This window comes from Pleuronectes platessa, chromosome 2, assembly GCF_947347685.1.
Source record: "Pleuronectes platessa chromosome 2, fPlePla1.1, whole genome shotgun sequence".
Lineage (NCBI taxonomy): Eukaryota > Metazoa > Chordata > Actinopteri > Pleuronectiformes > Pleuronectidae > Pleuronectes > Pleuronectes platessa.
In genome coordinates, this window is record NC_070627.1 from 25,553,831 (window position 1) to 25,580,902 (window position 27,072).

At 41.6% G+C, this 27,072-nt stretch overlaps 1 protein-coding gene across 1 annotated transcript in view; it reads left to right on the forward strand.

Moving 5' to 3' along the window:
• The first annotated feature begins 1,542 nt into the window (after positions 1–1,542).
• The window catches only part of phactr3b (phosphatase and actin regulator 3b), a 48,059-nt gene continuing 22,529 nt past the window's right edge, over positions 1,543–27,072 (forward strand). The window contains exons 1-8 of the mRNA XM_053429110.1: positions 1,543–1,663; positions 18,811–18,969; positions 19,125–19,199; positions 19,317–19,457; positions 21,459–21,689; positions 21,769–21,976; positions 23,418–23,599; positions 25,553–25,706. Coding sequence (XP_053285085.1) covers positions 1,543–1,663; positions 18,811–18,969; positions 19,125–19,199; positions 19,317–19,457; positions 21,459–21,689; positions 21,769–21,976; positions 23,418–23,599; positions 25,553–25,706 — 1,271 coding nt within the window. The remainder of the gene's footprint in view (positions 1,664–18,810; positions 18,970–19,124; positions 19,200–19,316; positions 19,458–21,458; positions 21,690–21,768; positions 21,977–23,417; positions 23,600–25,552; positions 25,707–27,072) is intronic.

A 27,072-nucleotide genomic window follows, 5' to 3' on the forward strand; every position in this document is an offset into this window, starting at 1 on the left:
GGCTTTAACGCTCAACATAGTGTTTTGCTTCTAATCATTCAACCCCCACCTCACCTCACAGCTCTTCAGTTAGACTCATCTCTCTGTTCCCAGCTCTGTTCGGCTTGATCCCCTCACCACTTGACCAATCACCTGCAAATGTAAAATACAATCAGGCGTCAGAGCAGTGAGCTGTACAATCAGCTTGAGGGAAGACGAGACATGGAGTGAGCCGTTACCACTGCAATAAAACATTTCATTACGAGTTTGTTATTTTCAAATGTGCTCAATTATTGCTCGATCTTTTATAGCTTCTTATTAACAATGTCTAACTGTGTAAAAAATATTCATTCATTTCAATAAAATAACACAACAAGTTGTAATAAAAATGTGCGTGGGAAAAGTGCTTAATAAAGTAAAGGATAATCATGATGCCTTTAACTTGTTACCATAGTCTGTGCTCCAAGGTTAACCTTATTCTCTTTACATTACTTTCTTCCATTTAATTTCCGAGCAGCATGTTTATATTTCTGGCAGAAAAATACAACTTCTCAGCAGACAGATCTCACATCTGTGTAGCCCTGCATCCTTTAAATCAACAAACGGAGACGCAGCCCAGTGGGAAAACGTCATTATCAGAGTCCCCATTTTCTGCCACTCCATAAATGCCAAGCTGCCTTCAGGGGCTGTGGGACAGATCACATCTAAGAGTTGGCCTATTGCAATGTAAGTCATCAAAGCGTGAAATAACCACAGAAAGGAGTTTAGCCAGTGGTGGAGGAAATACTCTGATCCTTTACTAAAGTACTATTACCATGATGCTAAAATACTCAATGAATAAATAAAATTAAGTAGGTCTCATCAGAAAAATTATGCCCAAACTTTGGATAATTGGATTAGTGGATGTAGGCAGATTTGTGTATGGAAAATTATCAATGGGATTAATCGATTGAGATTTTAAATTGAATAATTTGCATATATTTATAAAAACAAATTTTAAAGGTGCAACCTTTTTTTCAAGTTATTCATATGTTTTGCTTGTAGCCTTAATTCTTAATTTATAAAACAACTGGTAACTGTAGATTAGAACAATACTTTTCTTTGCAAGTTAAATACAAATACAGTACCTTTGTACTAAAGTCTATGCATTTAGTCCAATTCGTCGACCTGGTGAAGGCTTTGCTTACATGGAGAACGGTGAGCTGCAAACTCCATAATATATTTAAATACTCTAATGTATAATCTACATTGTCTGAGGCCCCTTTGCCAATACTTGACTCTAGATATTTATTATTTTACTCTTCAAACTAAACGAATCTCACAAGTTGAAATAAGATTTTGTATTGTATGTATTGGGGGACATTGAGAAGAGGCGGATTTACGAGGCGCACGGGAAGGCGCCATGATGCTGCGCGCGTAATGGATTTCCCCAGCAGCGCGGCTGCTCGTCTTGGAGCAGGAGCTGCAGCTGCAGCAGCGCAGCCACAGTGAAGCAGCTCCACCACTTGATGCTGGCGACCTTGGCCGGCGCTGGCTACGCCTTCCAGCTTCCCCTCTCCCACCATGGCATCGTGCTCCGCCGCCGGGCTGGAGGAGGAGGAGGACTGCGTGCTGCAGCGGGGCCGATCTCAAAGTGACCCGAGCAGCATCACCGAGGTCCGCCTGGGTGAAGCGCACAGAGCAGGTAAGCGTCAGAGTCAGGGGGGAGCAGCTGTCACCTCTGCGCGCTCTGGCCAGGTGCTGGATTGATCGCACGCGCATCGCAGGGACAGGGGCGCTCGTCTGCAGCCCGATCACATCCCTGTGAATATACATGCAACAAACGTAGGTTGTGCTGTAAACGTGCGTCATTCACTATCCCCCTGTATGTGCTCAGTGCTGAGCTGTGCGGGGCCGTGCCGTGCTGGGCTGTAGGCCTTATTGCTCTAATAACGGTGCCACTTACAGAGACCCAAGGAATCAGGGACGTTTCTGTGCAACACACAGCACGAGACGTTGTCCAATGGTGTCCCTCCACTCGCGTCTCTGATGACTCATTATAGCGGTGCATTAAAAATAACACGCATTGATTAGCTGACATTTACTCATGTGCAGATGTTTCACAGCTGGAGCCCATGCAGTGTTTCCCCCACCAATCTGTCCCATTACCCTGTTTATTCCTCTCCATATAAATATAATTGTTGTCATTACTTGCAGACGATGCCATTAATCCAAAGAAAACCCCCCATGACAAAAGTAACCGTGTTTTTTACGAGGCAGTTATGATATTTTTTCTAGGAAGGTGAAGATATAATGTACAACTTGCCCTCACGCATGGAATGCAGTGCATGGAGCTGAAGCTGATGAGAGTGATGGCTGTGTATTTGGCTGTTTCCATGGCGATCCAAATGGCACAAGGCAGCACTTGGCTCTCCGTCTCCGAGCTTACACGGTGTTTGTCTGCTGCACTCACTGGTTGTTGTTGTCTTTTTGAAAACATTTGGTTTCGGAGTGTTTTTCCTCATTGCTCTCGGTGATATACTCTACGAGAAAACGCCACTTAGTCTGTGAATCGTCTTTGGGATTCACGTTTCCACTGGGAGTCGCTGGGCTAAGTGGCCACCAAGCAGCAGTCATGGGATGTGTACGGTTTTGAAAGGTATTGATCAGTGGATCTCTATGGCAGCATGATAAATCAGTCATTTTAATATCCACCGCCGCCCACACGCTGTCAACTCAACTGGTTTCACTATGTAGAAAGTGATGCTACTCAGCTGCTGTTGCACAAATGAGAGGCTCAGTTACCGAAACCTAGTCCGATGTGTGTCTGTGTGTAATATATGAGACAATGCATAGTACATAGTGTGCACTTTTGTTTTCATTTGTGTGTGTGTGTGTGTGTGTGTGTGTGTGTGTGTGTGTGTGTATGTGTGTGTGTTCCGGTCTGAAGGTGTCACAGGGATCAACTATCTTTAGAAGTGAGGGCCAATGGCAACACTGCAGAGAAGATCTTCAAGTTCTCCTGCTGACAGGAGGATGTTGTGTTCGTGCACTCGGCTTCTACCGCTTGTCACGTTGTCGTGGTGGTTATGGTTACGTAACAGCGTTGGTGTACAGGCAACTCCGAGACAACGCTTGCAGCAGTGTCCTGTGATACACTATATTCACTGTTCCTTGAATTCACCCTGATCCCACCTCCGAAAGAAGCGTTGCAGCAGATTTCATCCAGATCCGATGTTTTCCCGTGCAGCATCAGGCAAACAGGGATCGGGCAATGCTGCAGTGAAGCCCGCCTGCCCTTCTCCTTCCCCTCTGTTCGGTTACTAACCCTTTCCTAGCCCTGGCATGCCTACTGCCGCTTTGATCCTGGTCCTTGAAGAACCATCTCCATTAGAGGGGATAAAAGGGGGGGAGTGACACATCCCTGATGATGGCATTATCATGGCATCCAGCTGGGCAGTGTCACACTGAATCAGCTGCACACTAAAATGGGCCTGATACTCAAGTGTCTTCTTCTTCCATTGTGTTGCTTTAACAGTGATGCAGGAGGAAAACAAAGCATTTCCCTCTCTGGCACGTGGTCACAACCGAAACAGAAACCACTCAACATTTGTGCAGAGAAGGAATCTTTCAAATCAGATTCTGATTCTACATATTTTAGTGCCATCAAACATCACAACGAGCAACAAGGACTCTGATTCTACCAGAGTAGTTTCTCAGAACCTAACACATGACAGCCTGTAGTTAAAATGCTTTTCTCAACTAGACACAAATGGCAGAATCAGAGCAACACATTCAAATTCTCTTTACATGGAGGTTTGGAGATGGTTTTGCTTTGAGAGGCGATGACAAGCAGCAACATTGTTCAGCACACACAGGTTACATCACCATCCCAGTCAGAGATGATACAGAGCTGTAAGTGCAGCCAAAGTATTGAAGCCCAAAGGTGAGATTCATGCTGCGCTCAAATTCTGGCGTGTAAAGTAGCCAGCAATCCATAAATTCATTACGTTCATGAAGAGAAAGACTGTGCAGGCACAATGTGACACTTGCACTTGCAGACAGAATATGCAGAGTTTTCCCAGCTGATACGGTCTGCTGGTGGAGAGGACGAGTGTGATTTGGATGGCCTTGGCGTTTGGTATACTCACAGTCACAGATTCATCATCCTGATACATGATGTGACCACAGCAGCGATCCTGGATCTGCATTACATAACTAAATAAAACCAAAACCTAGCAGAAAATGAGCACTTGAACATACGTCGGTGTGATAAGAACCAACTAACTACCCTCTTTGGAAAACAATCTGTTTGCCATGTTCTTCGACTTCCATTTGGCCCTTGTCCCATCCACTAACATTGAGGAGATGGGGTTTATGACTGCACCTGTTTCTGCAGCCAGTCACCAGGGGCGATTCAGATGATGATGATTAAGCTTCACTTTTGGGAAGCTGACACACTGTTTATCTTAATATACAGTCTATGGTATAAGCCTGCCATTTACTGTCTGTCTCACCATTTATTAGCCCTCCATGTCTACATCCTCTTACTGTATTTAACATCCCCTTTTTAACAAGAAGTAGTCTAATTGCTGAAAATGTCAAGGTTTGAGGAGGACCTCATAGTTTCAGGTGCAGTTGTATACCCACAAGTGGCATGCAATGCAGTTCCCTCTCACTCGAGAACTTCTCTTTCACGCTTTAGTCTGTGTACCTGTCGCTCGCAATCTGTTGTGCGTGAGAACACCGTCATTCAATCGGTTCTTCTTTGGGCCATGTCGCACCCATCTACAAAATCTCATGGAAATCACAAGAATAACATTGTTACCCAAATGTCCTGGTTCAGCTTCGTACAAACATTGGTTGTGTGCAAATTAGACATTATGAGCTGCATCACAGGTCCATTTACTTTCACTTTCACTTCCAAAATAATTGCTTTAGATAAACGGGTTTCTCAGCAATCAACTTGGTACCAAGTTATCATTATCTGTAGAAATGATGACCAAAACAATACACAAGTTATTAGTTATAATATACAGGATTTTTAGATTTAGTAATATTATAAAATAGGACTGTTTTAATGTCCCTAATGAATATATCTCTCAAATGTACTTTTGCTGATGGCGGTGCTCTGTGCATCTCTGGTGTTACCTCGTAGCCTGCTGGAGTCTCTTCTGTTGCACCCCTCGTCTCTCTGAGCCGGTGATGTTGTGCTAATCTGACATGTCGCTCTAACATCGAAGGCTTTCTCCCTGGACTCCTCCGGCGTCCTCCAATCACCATGGCCCGTCACACCGCCTCCACCCACACATCTCAGCTACGGACTGGCATCAGTTTGGTCCTCATGGGGGTTCTGACGAGGCGATTAAGATTGTTTTTATTGAATCAGGGTGCCTCATGTCTTATTAACCACATAGCGTATACATAAGAGAGTGTGTCTCATTTCATATTCAGACCTGTTATTGAACAGTGAGCCGATTAGAAGAGAGAGGGTCCCCTGCTAATATGAGCCACTTATGGCTCCCCAAAAATGTCTCTTCCTTTTCAGTCACAAATGTTTATAAACAAATACAATTTTGTGCTTAATCTAAAAAAAAATTACGTACCATGTTGTAATGTCTGTATATACAAGTCTACATCCAATCTACACATTGATCATAAAAACTATATTGGCAAAAAAGTTTGCTGTTGGGTGCTTGTGAGAGATGGACATGTAGATTTAGATACATTTAAGAGCTGATTATAAAATTATGTTGATATGATTATAAATGATAACGACCCGGCAACTCCTGAACCAACATTTTCACAGATTTAGCAAGTTGTTGATGCAACTCTAGATAGCATTCATGTGAATTTTCAGACTCCAGAATTGTTTTATTATGAATCACCACATGAACATACATCAGGATCTGGAGTATCTACAGTTGTTCTTTCATTCATCAAGTCATTTAGCATTTTTAACACTGCAAGGTAATGAGGTAATGGGGCAACACTAACACTGGATAGCTTCATATAAACAGTATATATTTATATATGGTTTGCCCACTATATATATGGTCAGCCCGCTGCTAAAAAACAATCTAAGGGGAAATGCTGAAATATAAATAGATGAAATGGATCATCAGGAGTTAATGCATACGTTTTGAAGTCAGTGTTTATTAGGAACACATACTGCACTTATACCTAGCGATCCTACTCTCTTTTCATTGGCTTGCAGGCCTTGCATCCGCAGACGTGAGGTTGGCAGAGTAAAGTTGTACTCTCTGAATATACCATGGTGACACTAGAGCGATGTTTAAAGGTGTCTTAAACACCTGCACATTAGGAGAGGTCCAAAAATGCTGCTAAGTGGGGTCAAGAGCAGTTGAAAAGTCAAATTGCCACCAGAGGGCTCTACTTGGCAGATAGCTATGTTTCATAAATGAGGTAGGCGGTCACTGTCAATGAGTCCAGCACTGCAGTCACCTGACCTCTCACAATGGGGACAAATGGTTTGTCCAAGGTCGTACAGCATTTAGAGTAGGAATGGACGGACTTTCTCAGGATTACTCAGCGCTTTACTGCAAGGTTTAAGAGGAGACGCAAGTAGACTGATGCACTTCGAATGAATATTCACTTGTAGACTGTGAGACTGGAATGAGTATTGTGCAGGCATCGTTAGAATAAGCTCTCAAACCTTTTGAAATTCTCGCAGAGGAGGTCGAAAAAACTCCACGCTGAAAAGTAAGCTTTGCGTAACTTCATGCTCCTCTGGATATTTTTAGAACAGATGCAACTCCTCAGAGTGTTTTAGGATCTCGCGTCTATTTAAAGTTGTAACATCTAAAAGCAAAGATGAAGGGTTTAGTCTGGAGAGTATGGCCATGTTTAATGTGGAGCATTGCAGATGTGATGTGATGAATCTAGGGCTATTTTGTGATTTGCTGAGACAGTAATAGGTTGTTCCGTCAGTGGGTTTTTACCCTTGAGTCTTTGTCGCAGCATTGATTCTTTTTTATGAGCCAGCAGAGACTCAATGGTTGTATAGTGGCTAATTCAAAAATACCTATTTTTGTGCCAACTCATCTCTCTTGTCGTTATGCACTATGCAGAGATATCTCTGTGTCCCTCTGTCTACAGCTCCCTGTGGAGGCAGGCAGGATAAAACATGACATCACTCTCTGCCAGTGTATTGGAAGGACACAACAGCACTATGTAGGAGACCCACAGTGTGGATACAGACCCCCAAACCCAAACCCAACTCTCATTTCACATTTTTTCTTTGTATAAAGGGGAACACCACCAACTTTAAATTTCCAAATCGGATGAATTGCCAGAAGTGGTGTCACTCGAGTCAGTGAAGCTGGGGCTGCAAACTCAAAAGTTTGAAAAGCTAAAATATTTAGGGATGCAGACTTTTTCTTAAAGACTAAAGGTTAATGACACATAATATCAATATCACAATATCACATAAAAAAAACAGCGCCATACAATATTTGTAAAGATATATTATATAAGTCCTCTAAATGCCAATAACCACAATGTCCACAAGTCACCCCCACAGGCCGTTTTATCCACAAGGTTGTTTTGATGTAAATGGCTAGAATTGGGTCGGTGGACTATAGTTGCTGGCTCAGTCCTTGACCACTTGGGGGCAGTAGAAAAATAGTTGTAAGTATGGAAGCAGCTTGTTAGCCATTCATTTTCTGCAGAGAAACATCAGCATTCTTTTGAGTGGCGTGTCCAGCAACCTGACCAATATAAGTTGAATTTGTACTCTTCTTTAATTGTTTTATGCAACATTCTCGTAGGTGTTGAATGCTTAAATATTCATTAGCTAGCAGCTAACTATGTCCAATGGAGTGGACAAATACTCCATTGGACATAGCCATGGTTTTGTGGGTATATTGCGGAAAATGCCTTGAAATTAGTGTTAAACACTTAATAAGTAAACGGAACCGAAAAAGATACAGGCCGACTTATATATCATATATCATCATATATATATATATATATATCAATATTGAGCTTTGGGGTGATTTGGTCTCCTCCATAAATCAATTCAATCAAATTGTCCTATATGACAGGATGCAACAATGTGTGAATTCGTTTTGAGAATTAAAGAGCAGAAAAGAGAACAAAATGATCCTAGAATGTGTTTGTCTCCATGTACAGACTGAACAGTTGGATGAACAGACATGGTGAAGCTGTACTACCCCCACCCCTGTGACACACAAACACACACACCGTCTCCCATCCCCCAACAACTAAACAATCTGGGATCCGTAAACAACAAGGATGTCACACATACAGTAGGACTTAAAAATTGCTGCTATAGTCTGCTGTAGACTGATGGAATTAAAAACAGAGCAGTGGTGAAGTTTTGCCCAAAGAGACCAAATCTTGTGGCGTGTGTTTACTTCTCTGTGTGCCACTTACGTCTTTCACCAACAGAGCTTGGCTTTTATTCTCCATTGTGCTCTCCATGACAGGTTCTCAGGCAATCCTGCCTTTATGATTTAAATAGATGTTTTTCTGCGTGTGTGCCCTTTTATTAAGTATTCTTACAGGGTTTAATATCCTGGAATTGCTCTCACATGTCTGCAAGAACAGTGTAACCTCCTGAGGGTACCCATAATATGATTTATTTTAAGGAAAAAAAAGACTATGTGTTAAGCACAGGCTGATACCCTGTGAGTGGGTCAGGCATGTTGGGGGACTCGACTTAAGCTGTCAGCCATTTACACACGATGTATCTTTTATGAATGTTGCATGGGCTGACCTAATTCCTTTCAGAGACGACGAGAAGCAATATGTTGCACAGGAGAACACACCACAGCATCCAGCTGATCCTTTTGACATCCTCATCCCACATCAACATGGGTATAAGGCTCAGACGAATGGAAACGGCAGCGTTATGATCACTCCGACGCCCCTGGAAAGGCAGAGGCTCTTGACCACCTCCAGCAGAGTTATTTTCAGCCATTCATCTCTACAAAATCTACACTGCACATCCCACGGAGCTGGGGAGTGGAAAGAGCCTAGTGAAGGTTTAATTAGAAAAAAATATATCCTTTTGGTCTCTGCGGCAGATGTAATTAAACAAATGCTAAATCCCAGAGTAGGAATGGAGAGACTCTGGCTGACGACTCTCAGCACTGTTAAAGAGACACTAACAAGAAAAAATGGAAGCTACTTATCAGCCCCCAAATGTTTTTAACGTGACTTGAGCTAACCCTTTGAATTATATGAAATTAAAAGGTTCTTTTTTATTAATAGGGTGAAATACAATAAAATTGCTTAATTTTGAGTTTCCCTCCTACACCAGTCACACTTGTTATAATGTCGGGAGCACAACCTGCTTCATTTCATCATCTACTGTTGGGACAAATTAGTCAGTTGACAGTAAATTGAAAAAGAGAATCATAGCTTTTGTTATTTGTTCACTGCATCATAGACTGTATATAAATATGGACGACATGACAGCTCGCCAAAAGTGAAGCCAAAGCATATTGATCGCCACCTACTGGCTGGCTGAAGTATTGGTCATAAATCCTGCCTACTCTGTGTTAATTGATGACACATTGACCAAACCAAAATGCCAAAGTACTCGTCAAATCAATTTTTCTTAAAGCTGGTTTCTGTCAAGTGCTATTTTTACCTGGTAAGTTTAGTTTTGATTAGTTAATTGAATATATAAAAAAAACTGAGCGTCACATCATTTTTGACAGCTGAGATTGACACGTGGTGGACCTCCATCTCTGACCGCCCCCCCACTACTCTGCAGACTGTGGCTCCAAATGCACAAAATGGTGCCATTTGTGTCTGGTATTTTAGCTTCATATCTGGATAGTGGGAAGAAGTGGCGATGCATTTGTCCATATTGTACAAATGCTTTACACAATCTTTGTTTACCTGATAAAGAACTCTAGCTGCTGTGTGAATTGTGATTGGTAGGCACCGGGTCCTTAGAGGGTCCCTTCCTTGAGAGGATGTTGTTCTGACGAATGTTGGATCCACCACTTTGGTCAAGACTGAAATACATACTCCTTAATTTTTCTAAAGTAGTCAGGAAAAAATGGGCTTAATTTAAGAGATTTTTTGTGTCTAATTAGCTTAATCATGACTCTCCTTTTGTTTATTGGGAAGCTTTAAGATATGAAGATGAACATTGGCTTTCTGCTGTTGGGGCCATCAGATCACAAAATGATATCCTGCAATGACAAACAAAAGGTTTTGATGTGTACTTTGGCGGACTGCTCACAGGTGAAATGTTCACCATGTTTGCTTGGTCTGACCTTTATGTTAGCATCTTGGTGCCTTCCTCCATTTTTCATGTGATTGTTAACTTGAAAATCCTTACCGCTTTGGATTGTGGGTCGGACAGACCAAGCAATCTGAAGATGCCACCTTGGTTTTGCGGTTGCTGTAATGGCATCTTCATGATTTTACCTGACACTCTATAAACTAAGATGATGAATAGAGCCCAGGCAGCATGGTTTCGAGCTGAGAAACCGTCCTCCTCCCAACCTTGAAACATCCCCTTCAGAGGAATCCCGGAAACTATTTTGTTTGCAGCTCACACACACTACACAGTCGAGGCTGTGTCTTCCCCGCTGCTACAGTCCCCCATTTGTCATTGTGACACTGCATTGGCTCGCAGTGTGCACAGGTTTTGGCTGTACCTGATGAATGATTCAGCAGATTTAAAGGGGAACAGCGCTGGAGTGGAGCAGCAGCAGAGTTATGAAAATGAAATGTAGGTTGCACTGTCGGTCTCCAAAGCCTGTTTAGGACTTAAATGTCAAACACAATGAAGTTACTTAAATCTGATGATACATTATGGGCTGTCTCTGACTTATGAGTATAACAACCACTGTTGATGTGCAGAGTCACAATATGCCTCATGTTAATAAAGCATTTGCAAAAGAATCCTTGGGCAAATGCTTGATTATATATATTAAGCCAAAGCTGGAAATTATTGTAGGTCACAGGTACATGACCTCATGATTCAGTTACTCTGCGGTTATGCTGTGAAACACAAGAGAGCTCCCATCCCAGTGAATGTGATTACTGAACGTTTGAGGTTTGCAATCAATTGTAAAGTGCTTTAGTGCAAATTGCTTCACAAATGGACACTCCATAACTGAAGGTTTGAGCAGTTATAGTGCTGATGTGCAGCGTGCTGCTCCAGTTTCCCTCACCTCCCTTGTGACTGCACAACAATTACGTAGCCTGCACTTGCACAAACACACAGGCAGAAACACACACTTGTGGCCACTACCCACCATGTACACTTTCCAGCTTATTTACACAGAATTTAAGGAGGCAGAAGTAACCTCCGTAATGTGTTTTGATCTCCATCAGGGTATCGACATTCATAGGTAAAAGCACATCCAGCTAAATCACAGAGCCTTTATTTTGCAAAGCTGGGAACTTGGTTCTGAAGATTTTGTCAATTGCTCAACAGACCACTGTAATAGCTGATATGCAATGAATGAAAAAATAACGGCAGTAAAGTACATCATTAAAACTTAAATACAAGCCACATACATGAACAGTACTTTCCTTTCATGAAAAATTCGACTACAAAATCGTAGTTGCAGATAAAACAGGTAGGACCACATTAAGTTTTCCGACTTCAGTCTGAACCTTAGACTGTACATAAAAAGTTCCAGCAAACAGCCCATTCCAAACAGACAGGCATAGAACAGACACTTCACTTAGATATGAACAGAGAAACAGAAAAACACTGGTATAATAATAATACATTTCATAGTAATCCAGGCTGTTGAAGCAGTATTAACAAAACCTAGCTCTGGAATTCATATATTTAAGTGAGAAGTAAGTCATAATGAATGTTACGAATAATACACAAGTGTTTTTCATAATGTTAGAAAAAGAGTTTGCTAAGAAAATTGTCTATTTAATTAAGTAGATTTAAGCCCTTTTGCTTCCCAATTTGAAGCTCTGCTCTTGATAAATATTTCTGCTCGTGTTGGTCAATGGATCCTGCATCACTGAAGTCACTTGAGATTCCCTCATTTTCCGGTTGGCAAGCTGGAGGTCGTGTGTCACTTTTTTACGAGCTAATCACAATTTGTGTGCACAACCTTTTGGCACGCCGTACGTGCTCGGCCATATTAAATGAAGTCTTGTAAATATTGAATGAGATTCATGTTCTCTGAGTAGCCTACGCCACCAGTTTTATTCTTTGTTTACTGCTGGTGTGTCCCTGAGGAGAAATCCAGCCACTGACTGTTATCATCTCTGATGTACTGTAACTCGGCCCTTCCTGTACGAGCAGCCCTGTAGAAAATCGATCTGAAACCACAAAGGTTTTGCTTGAGTGACGTTGTCTCAGTAATTAGTCGTCTGTGCTGATGAAGCAGAGATGACAAAACATATTTAAAAACTGGTCTTCAGCAACATAAGCATAAAAGAGAAAAACACTGTATCTAATGAAAAACATGAACTCAGTCTTTCTCTATTATTGAAACAGGGTTTGTGTGACTGTATAAAGTCCTGAAAAAGTAGGTTTTTGATTGGAGCATGTGAGTATATTTCATCTTTAATAACCTGTGGTATTTTCTGACCTTAGAAGAAGACCTGATATTTTTATGAAAACTTGTCTGAGGTTTTTAGCCACTTTACCTTGGACCACACACATTTATTGAATGGATTCTCTCACTAGTTTGGTGATTCCCTGACTTTTTTTAGGGGTGACATTTTGTGAATCCTAGCTCTTTAAATACCTGCAAAACCATGCATATTATTCTCTCCTCAATCTCCAATGCACTTTGTGACTGTGATTCAGCCATTTGTTAAAACATTACATCATATTATTTTTTTCAAGGAAGAATGTCAAACAGCGATAGTTTATTTTCTCAAATGTGCAGCTTTTCATCTTGTCTTTGTCTTTGGTGATGGCAAATTCTTTTGATGGGCTTTGGACTATTGATCAGACAAAACACACAGTTTTACGATGCCACTTTGGTCTGAAGGTATCTTGATGTGTACAATTTTCTAACATTTTATAGAATAATCACATAGAATAATTATTCAAATAAATTGCATAGTGCAAGGAACTTTTGGATTGTTGCAGCTGTCGTCAAACTCCTGTAGCCTTCTTAATCTTCTTTCTATATGTGGCTATAAAATTTCACTAAAGTTAAGTAATGACAGTCAACGTACGTTTATTCATGACACAGGCCATTCTGTACTCTTGGCTGTTCTGTGGTCGCCTAGTTTTTTGTCTGCTGATTCTGAAAAAACCTCAGCACAAACTAATAACTTTATATGACTGTTTAATGTAATAAATTGTATATTGTAGAAATAACTAATTAACCTTGCCTGACCTGTAAACTCTGATGGACTGCATCCTTCATAGCTGACAGCAGTTACTATTAAAATTATACTCTAGATGTGACAGGACACAGTTTATCTGCAATGTTATACTTTAAAGCCCAGTGTTACTTTAACTTTAAATTGTTTAATTTGAGGTTACCACAATAATACTTAACACATAATAAAATGTATTGCAGAATAGTAGGTGCAGGATAAGGATCCCCCTCAAATGCCACTGCAGCATTTCATTTAAGGAGATATTTGGATTATCTCCAGCTACCCATGATGCTGGAAGTGCACATAAGGCTTTTTAGGTTTAGAAAATAAGCCTTTATTTGTTATTTTCTGTGGGGGGTGGGCTCCCAGATGCGTGTGGCCGCCTCTGGCTGTACTACGTGGTTTAGTAGCCAATGGCAGAGCCCGAGGAGGATGAGCGTGTGTCAGTTTATCTGGCCCCCTCCTCCCGGCGGGAGGGGCGGGGCTCGCATGGCCCATCATCAGCACTGGCAGCAGCGAGCTGCGGACTATGGCTGCGGATGGAAACCAGTGGGCTCCACCTGAGTGTGTTCCCGCTCCCACCTTCACCGCCGCGGTGACACTTGGATTTGACACATTTTGGAACGAGCCATTGTTTCAGGGACCGGTTTTGAAGTCGTTCGCTTCTTACTTGAAACAATAAGTAAACAGCAGCAGTCCCCGCTCCAGAGCGTCGAGCTGTGAACACATGAAGCGAGCAGCGTGTCTGCTGTGATAGGTAAGAGATACTCTCCAACACTGTTTCTCTGATTTCATACCTCACATGTATTTACCCTAAAAGTGCTGTTGATCATGTGATGAGTCTGCTGGGACTTGTACTTTTTGTCTTGAAGCCATATGGTGCTCAGTGCTGCTATAACCACCATTTATATCACCATCATATAACTGTAATATTCCCACAGTGACTTGTGGCGTTTCTTGTATTTTTTGAGTTATGCTTTTTATTGTTTCCATAAGAAATACAACAACGTTTACTACAGCAGGTAAAGTGTACTTCTATCAACAAAGTAAAATAAGGGGTATAGAGCATAATGAAATAATAAAGCAAATGCATAGTAATAAAATGCTAAATCTATATGAGCTATGTAAAGGTTGCATCATAATATTCAGGAAACAGCAGTACAGTGAGTTTCTAGTGAAGAGGGCTTGTATAATATTTTCATTTTGATTAGGGTTATGGGTGTGATAAATCTGTAATATTGCTTTGGATACTTGTCATGGACATAATATTACTACATAATATAGATTTCCATATGCATTTACTTTATTAAAACATAGCTCATGACAGTAAGTTGTCAGAAACGTGAGTGAGGAGAATGCTCGCTCCTTATCTGCAGGAGCTGCTGCTTCAGGTTACAGTACATTGACTGTACATTACCTCTGACTTTGATATTCAAGCTTATTTCTCTCTGCTTGAAAAGACGACTCTTTGCAGCGAAGACATTTTCACGTTCACCCAAACCCCCAGCCACCTAAGCACTTTGATAAATATTTCAACATAACTTGCAAATTGCGCCCTGATTTACATTATGCATCGTCGCATGCTGGCCCGCGATTGGCTGCGGTTCTCCGTCTCACTGTGTGGCAGCATCCTTCCCCGATCCGCCCAGCAACTCCCTATTCCTCATGCCGTGGTGCTTCTCTTCCTCCGAGGCCTTTTTTTCCCCTCCTGCAGCATCCAGCCTAGTAACCATGGCAACGGCCGCCTGACCCTGGGTTGCGCTGCTCCTGTTACTACGGGCCTGACCTGAATTCTCAGCTGCATCCCAGGCAGGCGCACACCACTTGGGCGACTGACCTGCTTCTCATTGTTGGTGGACAAGCAGCTGAGGGCATCAGATAAAGACGGGGCAGCAAAACCGCTGCTGCTGCTGCCCATTGATCGATGAACTCTGTTGTGATTGGTCCAGTGTTTTCAGAAGAGGCTGAATGTCTGTGATGTTAATGCAGTGTTATGTTAATGCAGGGATTGATGCAGCTTCTGTATGCAGATGCAGCAGCTGCAGTCGCTATAGCTGCCTAGCTTCTACGACAGATTCCTTATTAGTAAAGTGTTGTTCAATCACAAAAGTGTGATTTGTGTGCCAGTACATTTAAAATCACCTGAATGGCTTTAGGAATGGTTATTGGCATTTCTCTCCACTATTTCCTGAGATTGGATTAAGGGATTAATGGAGGAAGTAATTGGCAAATTAATCAATAATGATTAATTTGCAAACCCTCCTTGAACATTTCGATAGTGAGTAGCTGCTGACATGATGCCTTGTATGTCTGTGCTGAAATCCTGTGTAAATATAGCACCTAGTTGAAAGGTGCCTGCTGGTATGTGCACATGGAGATTTTTTTTTTTATTTAGCTGGATTTTGACCGTGTTGTTAAAACCACATTGTGAATATGTTGCACTTTAGCTTTGGGTGCTAGCTACTGCTACAGAAGGTGATCATCTGCCACATGCTGACACCACCGCCATCAAATCCATCTTCACCTGTGGATCATCTTGATTTTTAGATCACTTCTCCTTCTGTGTTCCTCTTATGAGACTATGGCCAGTAAATGGGAGTGCATGTAATTCATTTCGTAAGGGAGATATTTGAGCAGATGTTGTAGATTTAGCTGCGGCTGAAATTGATTTAAGGGATGAAAGTGTTTGTGGAGCGATCCCTGCTCAGCCCACAGCTCAGCTGTACGCTCCCTTAAGTGTCAGCTTGTTGGCGGAGCCAGACTGTGTAGGAGTGACTATTTCTGTCCTTTCTCCAAGGAACTTCAATAAATCTGTTCGGGCATTTATAACATCTCTCTCTCTCTCTCTCTCTCTCTCTCTCTCTCTCTCTCTCTCTCTCTCTCTCTCTCTCTCTCTCTCTCTTTCTCTCTTTCTCTCTCTCAGTCGGCCTCAGTGCTTCTCTCCCTCTCTATCATTGTGATCTGTCCACTACAGCTTAGCCTGTAGACTTAAAAGTGCTCCAAGATGTCAGATGAGCCGCTGAGAGGAGCAGCCACTGACTGTCTGAGAATCGATTTATCAATTTCTTGATAAGCATCAATTCATATTTGGAGTCATTGACCAAGTATTTTATGGTTTTAGCTCCTCTTATCTGGAGATGTTGTACATTTCTTTTTTCTTTCACATTAGAACACTGATTGGTTAGAACAGCCCAATCAATACATTGACAGGTTGAGTTTATCAGCTGCTTAATGCTGCTATGGATAAATCATTGTTGGCATTTATGACGGCTGATAAGTACCAAATGTAAGTAATGGGAAGCCAAAGATAGCTGCTTGGGCTATCTGATTTCCACCACTGCTATTATGGTCTTTCCACGAGAGCACTGCCACACCAAGGCTGGCACCACTTTAATCCCTGTTAGTTCATTGAACGCAACACAGTTAAGCCAACTGCTGCAGAGGTTGAATTTCAATTGAGACTGTACGGACATTTTATTGATGAAGCAGGCCAAGTGACATGTGTTTGAAATGACTTCTGTCTGACTTACAATCTAAAGCCCAACGGATTTTCAGTTTACAACTATAAGAAAGAGAGAGAAGCAGCAAACCTGCTGGAACCAGATAATATATTCTTCTCGTGCATTTATTATATTCAACATAATCACATCTGTGTTCTTAGCGGGTCCCCGGGTTTCCAACAGATACATTTTTCTCAATTGTTAAAACAATATCCTGACTAAACTTAAACATTTATTTGTCTGTGATAATACTTAATAACTGTAGTCAAATAATAGACAGTTAATAAAATAAAAATAAATCTCCTTTTCTTTCTAACTCACAAATGAGAAATACTTTTGTCTAATTTAATTGTTTTGAAAATACATTCCAAAAAGAAGAAAATGACTAAAAAGACTGTTTTCAAACAGATAAACCATGAAGACCAAAGTCACATGGTCGACAGAAAGATAATATGAGCGAGCAGCTAAAACCAATTTGTATCAAGTGTGAAAACAGTGTGACTGTGTGAAAGAGGTCACTCGTAATGATGAACCTACCTCCCTGGCTGCTCCGCTCAGTTCTACTGAGGTTTATAGTGAGTTTCAGCTCATTGAGTCGTTCGGTCACATGTTTTTCTTCACTCTCCAAGGCCTTTAGAAAACGCCTCAAAAAGCCTCTATCCACTACCTGCTCAGCTCCAAACAGCAGACGGACCCAGTCTGAGGCGAGCTGGGGAACAGAGTTGAGCATTTAGCTGTTAAAGCTCAAGAAATTTCCTTCAGGTGTTGGTGAAGAACTGAACCAGAGAGGAAGTGTGAATATATGAACTGACAATCATCAGGTGACCAGAGACATGGCTCCAAAACCAATGATAACATTGCTCTGTTGCCTCCAAGTGGCCAAACAATCAGTAATTGCACAATAAACTGTACATGATCAAGTATTCATTGTTTCTTAGTTGACTAATTAATTTATGCAGTGCCAAAACAATAAGTTGGTAGACTGTTTATTTTATTAAGGATACATAAAGTGCAAGAAAATGAATAAGTTCCTTTTTTTGATGGTTTTGTCTTCTATGACTTAATATATGAGATTTTTTCAAACTTTGGTTCTTAGATGTTGTGAAATTTTATATACAGAAATAAATCAAGCAACTGAGAAAATAATCTGCAGAATGGTTAATAATGAAAACTGTAAATTGCCGGCCTAGATTAATATTTTTCTTTCCCCGTTACACACTCATAACATAAAGTAAAGATAAGTGTTCTTGTACATAAAAGCATTTAACATAAAACATGTTTGACTATTATCAAGCATTGTGTGAAAAATCGAGTTAAACCCTTAACTTCAAGACGATACCTTTCCCTCATAAAAGAAAAACTCTTGTCTTAACCAAAATCTACTGTACAAAATAAGAATTCAAAAATATACATGACACATGGAGGCAAAACCAGTTGCTCATCTGCTTGTTTCTCAGTAGCAGCCTGTAAGATGCATAACATTCTGTCTCTGCTGTTTGTTGTCAAACAGTGCAGTAAACGTCTGTGAACGTCACTAACGCAGTAATGCAGCCAAAGTCATGTAAACTGTGTGGAGATTGCAGGCTGCAGATATCTGCTCTGACCTCAGAAGAGGCTGTTGTGCTGGAGCTGATTTAATTTATCCTCCGTGTGGCTTTTAAGAAAGTTTTTAAAAGCCTCCCATTGTCTGCATGTGTTGGGGCCAGGAAGGTCTGGCTGCCCTGAAACCATGTGAGTCATTCACAAACAATGTGATTCTCTGTCTTCTCCGCAGCGCTCGCTCGCCCGCTGCTCCTCAGAATTAGACCGGAATCAATAAGGCATTTACAGCCACTGACCCACATTTGCCACTTTCACATGACGATGGGATGTTGGTAGTGTTCGGCCAATTGTGTTAAAAGTGATTGAATACATTTCTGTAGCTTCTGCTACGCTGGAGCGCTGACTGATGTCACCACGGCCTGTTGGCACGAAGGCCTTTGTTGTCTGCATCCCATTTTAAGGCAGCTGTGTTTGTTTGGCGTTGCAGATGGGATGGACCAGCAGAGGGCACTGCACTCGGGTTGCCTGGTCTCAGGGGTTCGCACGCCTCCCGTACGCCGCAACAGCAAGCTGGCCAGCCTGGGACGCATCTTCAAGCCCTGGAAATGGAGGAAAAAGAAAAACGAGAAGCTGAAGTCTCCAGCAAGTGAGTGTGCTGCAAAAATAGCAAAACAACAACACCTGATGGTCGGGGAATCAGTCAGGGAGCAGGGAAGAAGGCTGCATTTATGGTTCCACGTGTTTTCATCTCCCAAGTAACCAGCAGACTGGTTTCATAAGTGTTTATTTGTTTTTTTTTAGCGGTGGAAAAGAAGGCAGCCGCACGACATAAGAGAGATGACCTCGTCAGGAGGAAGCCAGAGGAGACGGAGACAGGTGCAGAATGAGAAATGAGGACACACACATGACTCCAGGCTGATCACAGTTAATTTGTTTAGCCACATGATGCCACACTCATTCCCGTGTGCCTCCTCTGTGCACTGGGTTTTGCAGAGTCAGATCTGGCCTGCGGGGGTGACGGTGAAGATCCAGACACACCGACTCACTCTGACGCTGAGGACCGAGATGAGGAGCCTGTGGCGCCTCTGGCCAGCACCAACGAAGACCTGGGCAGCGACTTAGAAGCTTCAACAGGTAGAGTACAATACAGTGGCTTGGACACATTTAAGAAACAGAGAAATGTTTAAAGCAAAGCACTTCTTGATATTTAGGTTAAAGGGTTAAAGCTGCTTTATAAAACTACATCTGCCAATTTAAAGCTGCTATTATTCATATACCTAACGCATAATTTTATGTGAAATGAGACTTGACAGCAGTTTCCATCAGGCTTACAAAGCATTTTAGCAACCTTCCGCCTTTTGTTTTTATTTTGGGCTCTATATCTTCACTGTTTTGGTTCAGTCCCTCTGTCATCCCCAGCAACAGTGACGACAGCAGCTGTTTACAATGAAAAACCTCTAAAGATCCACATTTCACTGTCTGCCCTTCACCAAATAACATTGATATATATATTTTTTTTTTTCCTGTCTTTATTCAACGGCGTGGTCTTTCAGTTTGAGGGCAGGACTTAATGATTTCATGTTCACATTAGGCAATGCCCTGCACTAGCTGCTTGTCCTTTGATTTGCTCTGCATGTGCTCAAACTGTGCACTCAGATTCCCAACATCTTTGCCCGGAAATTCTCCTCTGCTGGTGGATAATTTCTTCTGTGCCTGGATTTGGTTTTGCAACAAGTCTGTTAAAATTCCTCAACCGATAGAATGCCAAGTGAAGTGGGAAATCAGCAACTGAATGTGAAATCAGTAAGCCCTGCTCTCCAACTGAAAGACATATACAGGAGTAAATGCAGATAGCAACAGAGCTAAAACCAAGCAAATACTGGACTTAACTTTTACTGAAGGCCTGAAACACAACTCCAAAAAAACACTGCCGCTGTCTACCATCTGCTGGATGTGTAAACAGGCCCCTGTTTACCAGCATACAGTCATCCTTAAGTAATGATGATGATAGACTAGTGTTTTGTTTGCTGCAGTGCCCTCAAATGGCCAAACATTGAAACAACAGAGGTTACATTACTTGAAGGCTATTTAGACTATGACCTAAAATACACTGTTTAAGTACAGTATAGTACTAAATATAAGTGTTATAGTATTCTATTCTGTACAGTACACCTGAGCAGGTTTATCACGGGGGCCACTACCTTCTGACCAAGGCAGATAAATTAACTGATATTAGCTTCTAGCAGAAGTGGTGGTATCTGTGAATATGTTGGTTGATAAATAACAAGAAACTGGAGTAAAAAACTACGAGGTTTGTGGAGAACCGTCGTCACCATTACAGTTCTTTAATCACTAACAGGTTTATTAATGTAATGGAAAATATCTCAGTATATATCCTGGTCACAAATCGATAAGGGATGCATTTGTGTTACATGAGCTTATGTACAAAAAATAATCGATAGTCATATATATCTAAATATCTGCATCAGTATCAGCCTCCGTATTGGTTGGGCTGGGATTGATAGACTACCATTAAAAATCACACTCACACATATGTAAAGTTCAGTGGTGCCACGTAACCTAAACTACATGTCTCTGAGCTGTGGGAGGAGACCAGAGCAGACGTTTGGGGAACATTCAATCTCAACACAGAAGAACTTGATAGATTCAAACCCAGGACCCGCTTGCTATGAGGCAACAGTGCTACTAACCCCTGTAGAGTGTTAAAGGTGTGATAAAGGTGGTATACAACGTCAAGGGAGAGATCATGACCACTTCCTGCCGGTGACCATATCGAGTGGTAGTTTTGTTATTATTATCCAAAGTATTTACTCCTATTTAATTTGTAAATTATCTGTTTAATAAAATGTTATGCCTGTTTTATTTGTTGTATGTCACTTCTTTTTTCCTTTTTAAAGCTCGTCAAATTATAAAAATAAAATGATAATTAATCATTAGGAATAATCTTGTGGGGTTTTGGTTGGTCCTGTATATATATGTAAGTCTTTTTGGTGCAGTTTTAGTGGCACCCGCTTCATACGGGAACGCCATGTCACTGACTGTCCACTAAGTGGAGACAGAGACTTTCTGAACAAACCCAGCCTCTGTCTCACCATCGCTGATGCTGCGTTTCAGTGCAAGACGTGACAGAGGACTCGAACACTGTGGCAGACCCCAGTCAGAGTGACGATGGAGGAGACGAGAGCATCTCGCTGAGTGACCCCAGTGAGTCGCAGTCGGTGCTGAAGGCAAAGGCGGTTGAAGGGAAACAGGAGGCGCCCGTGGCCAAGCCCCAGAGACGAGCCAGCACACCTCCTCCACCTACCATGCCGGTCAAACTGCTCCCCAGACTGGGCAGCCTTGACGGTGAGTTCACCATGGTAGCGATGATGTGAAGCCCTACTGGTTTACTGTGGTGTCTCACGATGATGGTTTTCCTCCTCAGGTGCTCCTCCGGTGTCAGTGAAGAAGTCCCCAGCCACCTTACCCAGAAATTTCACACTTCCCAAAGATTATCATGGCTCCTTGTTAAGAGGCAGGATCTCCACACCCACTGGGTCCCCCCACCTAGGGGCACTACACCCACAGCTGCCCCCTAGCTGTATCATTGAGGAACTGCACCGTGCTCTGGCCACCAAACACAGACAGGAAAGGTCAGACTGTACAACAGGATGCATGTGTACCTACAATACAAAGTTAACTTTGTTCGTATACTTATTTAAGTGTAATTACATGAGCTATAATGAGAGTTTTGCAGAATGTCTTAATTAATTATTTCAATAGGAAAAAACGATCAATTGTTACTTCCAGTTATGAGAGATAATGTATTAGTCCTGTTTAACTATTTAAAGGCCTTGTTCATTATAATCCAGAATGAAAAACTCCATTTGAACACATCACAATATCACATCACAATATCACATCACAATGTAAATATTCAATTTAGAATCATGTAGAACGCAGAAAAGCTGCAACATTTAATAACCCTAGCAAAGTTGCCGTTTTTGATTGATTTAAGAACAATTCAACAATTATTATTATTATTTGATCATCAACATAGATGCTTATTACGGACTTGTCATACAACTGAATGATTAAGTGATTAATTGATTGTTTCAGCCTTTCTGCTGACATTTACTACCTAGTCCGTTAAAATGTTTAGTTTAAAACACAATTTCTAATGTTTTATTGTAAGTAAGTTTCAAATGTCCATTTTCAGACCTGAAAAAAATCTAAACAGACTATATATAATTAAAATGGTTCAATGGAACACTTGACAATGACCATACCCATAAGGTCCTTGATTCACTTCGGTAATGAATTTAAAAGGTGCAACATCGAGTATTCTTTAAGTGTTGAACACCTGGAGCACACACATTCACAAAACGTTATATACCTTCCTCAATGGAGCCAACAGGCAGTAAAGCAATAATGTGTTGACAGCAGTGAATCAAACTTGGTCGATTCTGAAGAAAGAACCCCAGGGACTTGAGATGTCTGGTACTGTGAGTTTACAATGTCTCATTAATACTCAGTCCAGGTTCTGAGTCTGCTGCCTCATGCGTCGAGCCATTAGTCGTTTGCACCTTTTCAATAAATCACTTTACTGAATCATGTTCTCTATGATCGTATACAGGTTCAGTTGTTGATAATACATACACGTAATTCACCGTTATTTTCACTCCCACCAGTAATTTGCATTGGATTTGGAAATATATGCTATCAAGTTTATTAAAGTCATTGTCACAGGATACAAACTGCTGCTTGAAATAAGTGGGTTGTTTAGGTTGCAAGAAATGTGTAAGTTCTTGTGCTAACACAAGGCAGTATTAAAAAGGAGGACTTTGATCCGTGTTGAAAACAGGCTCTTTTCACAATGTACCTGTATCACTGGATTCTGAAATATCAACTAAACTGTCCTCCAGCCACTGTTATTGGATATGACTAAACTCAGCGAACATTTCCCCGTATTTAATCCTCTAACCTCTTTTACAGACTTTGAATGGCTTTTAAAAACCTTTGTTGAAGTCAGCCACTCATGAAACAAAGCTACGGTTATGATTGACGGGTTTCCTGTGTGATATGTGATTTCAGTTTCCAGGCGCGCTCATCCCCGAAACGGCGGCTGGACGGCCGTTTGTCCCGCACGTCCAGCACGGAGAGGGAGCCTGCCGGGGATTCTCAGAGTAAGAAGGAGTCAGACGAGAACAAAGAGAACTGGCGTCTGGACGAGTACTTGAACGACCAGGACAGCTGGAACGACTCGGTGATCTCCGGTAGGTCTCGGCCGGCAGCAGACGGTCTGAAATACATTTGCTCGTCTATTATCTGTCTCTTAATTTACAAAGCCGACAAAGTCTGGGCACCCGGTCAGTGGATAATGAAGCAGGGTAATCTCTGATGCTATTTGTTTACAGTGGGAGCATGACAGGGAGATTTACAGTAATGTCTAAGAGGAGACTCACTGGTGTTAAATTTCAGTAGCCTGTCAACATCTGGTCTGCTGGCCTAATTCTCGTCCAGTCATGTGGGTCATTGGTGCACAGTCGCACCAATAGTGGAGTAATGGTGGACATGGCAGATGTGCCCGCCACTGGCACGAGAGCAGATATCTGATGAGTGAAGAGACAGTCGTGAAAATGTGTAGTGGAGGAAGTGCAAACAGAATGGAAACATCTACAATATGTATCAACATTAATACATGAAGATTACACTTCTGTTTAGTGTCCTAACAAAGATAGATAAACATTCTTGCTTCGATTCCAATATTTGTAGCAATTGTGCTAACAAGTCTAATTCAACTTTAACTGTTTCAGGGAAAGGTGACACAGTAGTTAGCTGTGTTATCTGACAGCAAAAACGTTATGGATTCAAACGATAGACTCGATATAAAGCTTGAAAAAAGGACAGCGCCTCAAAAGTGAAACCAACCGGTTCAGATCTCCCCCCGGTGGCCGTTTGCAGTATAGGTCATAAACCCTGCCTCCTTCTTGTTAGTGGATGGGACATTTAACCAACCAGAAGGTCAAAATATACGTCAAATAGATTTTCAAAACTGGTTTTAAGTTGTTACTCTATCACTGATTATGTTCAAGTTCTATGATTTGGGTAAATTTGGTTTTAATTGGTTATTTTATGCTGTAGAAGAAGGTGAAATGCTAAGATTAACATACGAGAATGATTCACGATTGGTCGTGAGTGTATTGGCGGGACCTCACTTCTACGGCTACATCCTCCGATCGCTACTGCGCAGACATTAGTTCCAGATGCGCAAGATGGTAGCATTTGTGTCCAGAAAAGTCTTGTTTCATACTGGATAGTGGGAGCGTCGCATCGTCCATCTTTATTTACAGTCTACTATAGAAGATATGTTAGCCTTAGGGTATTTAGACACTTCAAATTGCCCATAGTTAGCTGCTTGCTTGTTTGTCAGTGATTTACTTGTAACCTGTTCAGGGTGAACCCTGCCTCTCAGCTGCATATTGACACCCAGGAAGCCACTGGTAGCACAAAACTCACATGACACATTGGCCATGTGTGTCATGTCAAACTCACGTGTTTTGCCAGAAGTCCTGTTGGAAGAAGTTGAAGAAGTCGCTATGGTTGACTGACTCAGCAAAACTGTTTAAGATACTTCTCAGCAGCAGGCCTCTAAACTCCTGTGAAGGTGGAGGGCAACATAAATGCTGAATAAATGAATAAATCCCAGATTAAAGTTTAAACTGCAGGTCAGGTGAAGATTTGCTGTAATTAAGACCAAACCACAAATGTGAAGCCAAAGCTGCACAAGAATGGCTTAAAAAAACAAGGTTAATGCTCTGAGGAGTCCAGATAATAGTCCAGGATTCAGATAGGACTTGAAAACACTTGTTCCCTGGTGGTATTCAGGTACCTTTACAGTGCTTGAAGAGTTTTGCATAGAAGAATCGAAAAACTTGTCACCTCAAGATCTATCGACTGATATGGTGAAAACCTGATATATAACGTATTTAATGTTATGTAGTTAAATAAATATAGCACTGCACACTTCTCAGCTTGAAATAAGTATGTGTGTATTTTATTAATAAGTTGTTGTTTGACACAGTTGTTGTCGCTCAGTTCTTCTGGGAGAGCACACTGTGTGGTTATTAGCACCGGTTCAGCGGCTTTAGCTGGAGAGCTGTGGGTGGCGCCTTGCAAACCACTGTTCCACTTGTACTGACCTTAAAATGTGTGCTTGACAACAACAGGCACCCTCCCGCGCAGGATGAGGAAGGAGCTGCTGACTGTGAAGCTCCGAAACCGGCCCAGCAAGCAGGAGCTGGAGGACCGCAACATTTTCCCAGTCCGCAGCGACCAGGAGCGGCAGGAAATCCGCCAGCAGATAGAGACGAAGCTGGCCAAGTGAGTCGCTGACGATCAGCCTATGATCATATAACCTTTACATAAATATTAGTAATCCACATATGACTGATTTTATTTCACAAAGATCCACATCTTATTTCTTCAAAAACATATAAAACTGATAAAAAGCCCACGATAAAAAAAGACATTGAGAAAAATTTTACTGGATCCACACCAAAATTTAAAAGCTTCTTCCTTGAGTTTCACCCTTCCACAAAATTTCATGGATATCAGTTCAGTAGTTTTTTTATAATCCTGCTGCAAACAGTAATGAAAACCTAGATGTTTCCTCCATCTCCATTATTCGTGGTTATCGAGGCTAATCAAGATCTTCATTCTTCTTTTTCTTTTATTCATATTTTTTACAGATTTTAAAATAACTTTATGAAGAGAATATAAAAACATGGTAGCAATGCATATTATACTTTTTGCTGCGTCCCATCATCTCATCAGGGAAATGTCTGCCAAGCGTAAAGATACGCGTGATTCATTATGAAACTGCGCCTGGTAAGAGGATGTCAGCTGAGTGGGCGGTCCTTCATTGTGGCCTGTGATGCATCTGTGTTCACACAGCAGAGAGAACGGGACCACATGCGTCCCAGACCATCTCTGAATGTGGTTTCTGTGATTGGATCTCAAGAAATATTGCGGACACAGCTGGGTGTGCTTTCACACTTGTACTTAACACTAACCACTAATGATCGTGTCACTCAGGATGGATGTTGGTACCGATACCAGGTCTGAACTGGGTCTGTGTCTATTGTCTGATTCACTCAGAAACAGCTGCCTGCTGCTGGTAACAGGGGCTGTAATGAGCTGCAAAGTTAGTGCCTCTGTTTCTTTGTCACTGTGTGTTATTTGTCAATTATTGTTATTATTATAGATCAATTAGTGCATCTTTAAACTTTCTTCTGGCTGCTGTTCATTACCGCATAATCAATTTTCAATTCAATTCAATTTTATTTGTATAGCGCCAAATCATACTACACATTATCTCAAGGCACTTTGCTTATTTAGGTTGAGACCTTTAAAAATGAAGAAACGCAGCAGTTCCCACAATGAGCAAACACTTTGGTGACTGTGGAGGGAGAACACTCAGCAGACCCTCCGTGTTCCTGTGTTAATCCGACCTCTATGAACCTGCTCAGCTTTGGTTGAGACTCGAGGACGTGTTGATTCTGTTGTGCTATTAAAATATGTTCCTTTCTACTGGTGCAGTTAATATTAGCACACCGTTAAATCACACAGGGTACAGCTCTGGGCACTCAAAATGATGGTGAGCTTATTAGGTGGTGGGGAAAGGGAGAAAAAGCTCCTGCTGGTCCTTCATTCCCTCCATTATGTTGTTAATGGCATAAAAAGCAAC